We start from the raw sequence: 2,458 nt of genomic DNA, 5'->3' as shown, positions 1-2,458 counted from the left end.
TGCCCATGGCAGGGAGTTGGAACTGGAGGATCTCTAAGATCACTTCCAGCCCAAAGCAGTTTGGAGCTCTGTGCTGTCTGTCTCTTCATCTCTCTGCTGCCCACTGAAGATCAATTCTGTGCAGGTGTGATTAGAATGGAAGAAAAGAGCTACCACTGCTTAATGTCTGCAGTTGCCACCTGGAGAACTCTGGGAATGCTGTCAGCAGCCCAGGGGACCTGCTCGTTTGCTCTTCTCAGCACTCTGCCATCAGCAGCACCTCGGAGGTGCTCTGCATGCAGATGGAGCTTTGTTAAGCACAGGCAGGACCACAGAGAGACGAAACGCTCTATCAGAATAAGGATAGGGTTATTGTTTTCCCTCAGTAAAATGTATGTGTTTTAAAGCACAGCTGAGCTCCCAAGGATAGGCTTTAATCCCTGGATGGCATTTGAAAGTGTGGTAGGAGTAGGATAGAAGCTCTGATGGAAGTGAAAGAGAGCAAAGCTGAACCTGCACTTCTGAAAGTGTCCCTCTCTGTGCCCTGCTCCCCTCTGGTTGACTGCTTGGTAATGCCATATTAATCTGTGAGGAGAGGGGTTGGGAGGATCCATCTCCAGTGCTTGTGAAAGAATATTGTTTAACTTCTTTCCCCTGTAGACTTCTTATGCAGTTGGATTGAGAAGCAGCCTTGTTTGTGCACTGCCATGGGTAACCACTGCTTTCCTCTACTTCCCTTGCTGCTGAAGCCACCAGGATTTGAGGGTGGAGATTTTGGGAACAGGAGATGGTGTGAATACCCTCACAAGGTGAAACCTAAGTGCAGTTTTGAGTCCTCAGGATGAGTTTCACCATTTTGCTTCATGGAGGAGCCATGAAATAAGTTGTAGCTTTCTGGCTGTGGTTCCAAGGTCACTTTTTTGCTGCTTCTCCATTTTCTTCTTTCCTGTAGACCCTTGGTGTTCCCCAGTGTGTGAAACTTCTCTATGTGTACATAGCTAAGTGTGTTTGTGACTTGAAGGGTTTAGTTTTTCACGAAGGCAATGTGCTGCTACTGCAAAGCTGTTCGACTGATTGTCCTAACTGAAGGCACCAGAGGAATTTTTAAGGAGTTTGTGCTATCTTGAAAGAAAATTCCTACAACCGTATGAACAACCAGTGTGTCCTGAGTGCCATGGTAAACTGCATGGTCCCTTTCACCTAGTCTATGGTAGAGACCTGGCAGAGCTCTAATTCACAGGTAGCTTCTTACTGCTGCTTGCTTATGGTTTCTCTCTGAAGTGATGACCTCCCCTGTCAGAGGAGGATCTCAGACTGGCCCTTTTGAAGCCCCCAAGTGTCACTGATCCTCCACACTGGTGCACCCAGGAGATCTGCTAGGCGCAGTGTGTTCAGTTCATCTGTTTGCTGAAGTGTAGGTTCTCTTTGCTGCTCTGTGAATTATTGCATTGCTTAGGCCACATGATTCTGTCACTGCACTTTGGCAGTGCTGAAGGGCTGCATTGGGTATTTTATTTTTGTTTGGTAGAAAAATCTGTTCCTTTCTTTGGCAGATACTTATCTTGTTAATTCATGAAGGTGACTGTGGTTTTCCTCATCTGTAATTGCATCCTCATGGTAATTTTTTAACTTCTTTCCCCTTGTTCTGCAGTTGGATGGAGAAGCAGTTTGTGCATTGCCATGGGTGACCACTGCTTTCCTGTACTCCCCTAGCTGCTGAAGCCACCAGGATTTGGAGATGGAGGCTTTACTGGAAGGAATGCAAAGGAATGGGCCAGGGAGGTATGTATGGAGCTGTGCACACCAGTCACTCCTCATCACTGGAGTGTTAACCTCCCCTCTCAGTCAGCATGGATCCTCTGGGGTCAGTGTGCAGTGCCTTCAGCTGGTGCAGAACCAAAGTCACTGGGTGAGCTTTGCCACAGTCCCTGGTCAGGTGTTGCAGTGTTGATTGTTAGAAATTTAGTTTTATCTCTTCCTGAAAACCTTTTGCCTGTTTCTTTGTTGTTGTTTATAGCGCTTCATTTCTTGTGAATAAATAGTTATTTTGTAACAGCCTTGCAAGGTTAATGAGATGTGACTTTGCTATCTGATTTCATTGAAAACATGTGATTATTTCCTGTGGTGTTGGAACTGCAGAGTCCCATCCAGCTCTGAGGAATCCTTAATGCTCTGTCTGAGGTGAAAGGATCTAGACTTTTTGATCCCTGAGAGAGACTGTGGTGACAACAGAGGAACAGAATGTTTTATGTGTTAAACAAGCGTGAAGCAAAAGTCACTGATGCCATTTTCCTAGTCATCCTTGAGAATGTGACTCAGATTTATTGAATTCCAGGTCTTCTGCAGAGAACTAGTTGCAGAATTCAAGTTTAGACTCAGCTTCGTATTAGCAGATGCCGTGAAGGGAATGTTCCTGCTCTGCATAATAGCTGTTAATTTTTGGGTAACTCACAGGACAGGGTGAACTTCAGCTGTGACT

At 45.7% G+C, this 2,458-nt stretch overlaps 1 protein-coding gene across 1 annotated transcript in view; it reads left to right on the top strand.

Moving 5' to 3' along the window:
- Positions 1-1,717: 1,717 nt before the first annotated feature.
- CEP63 (centrosomal protein 63kDa) overlaps positions 1,718-2,458 on the top strand; it is a 19,491-nt gene continuing 18,750 nt past the window's right edge. Inside the window, exon 1 of the mRNA XM_009077253.1 lies at positions 1,718-1,761. Coding sequence (XP_009075501.1) covers positions 1,718-1,761 — 44 coding nt within the window. The remainder of the gene's footprint in view (positions 1,762-2,458) is intronic.

Source organism: Acanthisitta chloris, unplaced genomic scaffold (genome assembly GCF_000695815.1).
Source record: "Acanthisitta chloris isolate BGI_N310 unplaced genomic scaffold, ASM69581v1 scaffold37496, whole genome shotgun sequence".
NCBI classification, from domain to species: domain Eukaryota; kingdom Metazoa; phylum Chordata; class Aves; order Passeriformes; family Acanthisittidae; genus Acanthisitta; species Acanthisitta chloris.
This window is presented reverse-complemented; position numbering and strand designations above follow the sequence as displayed.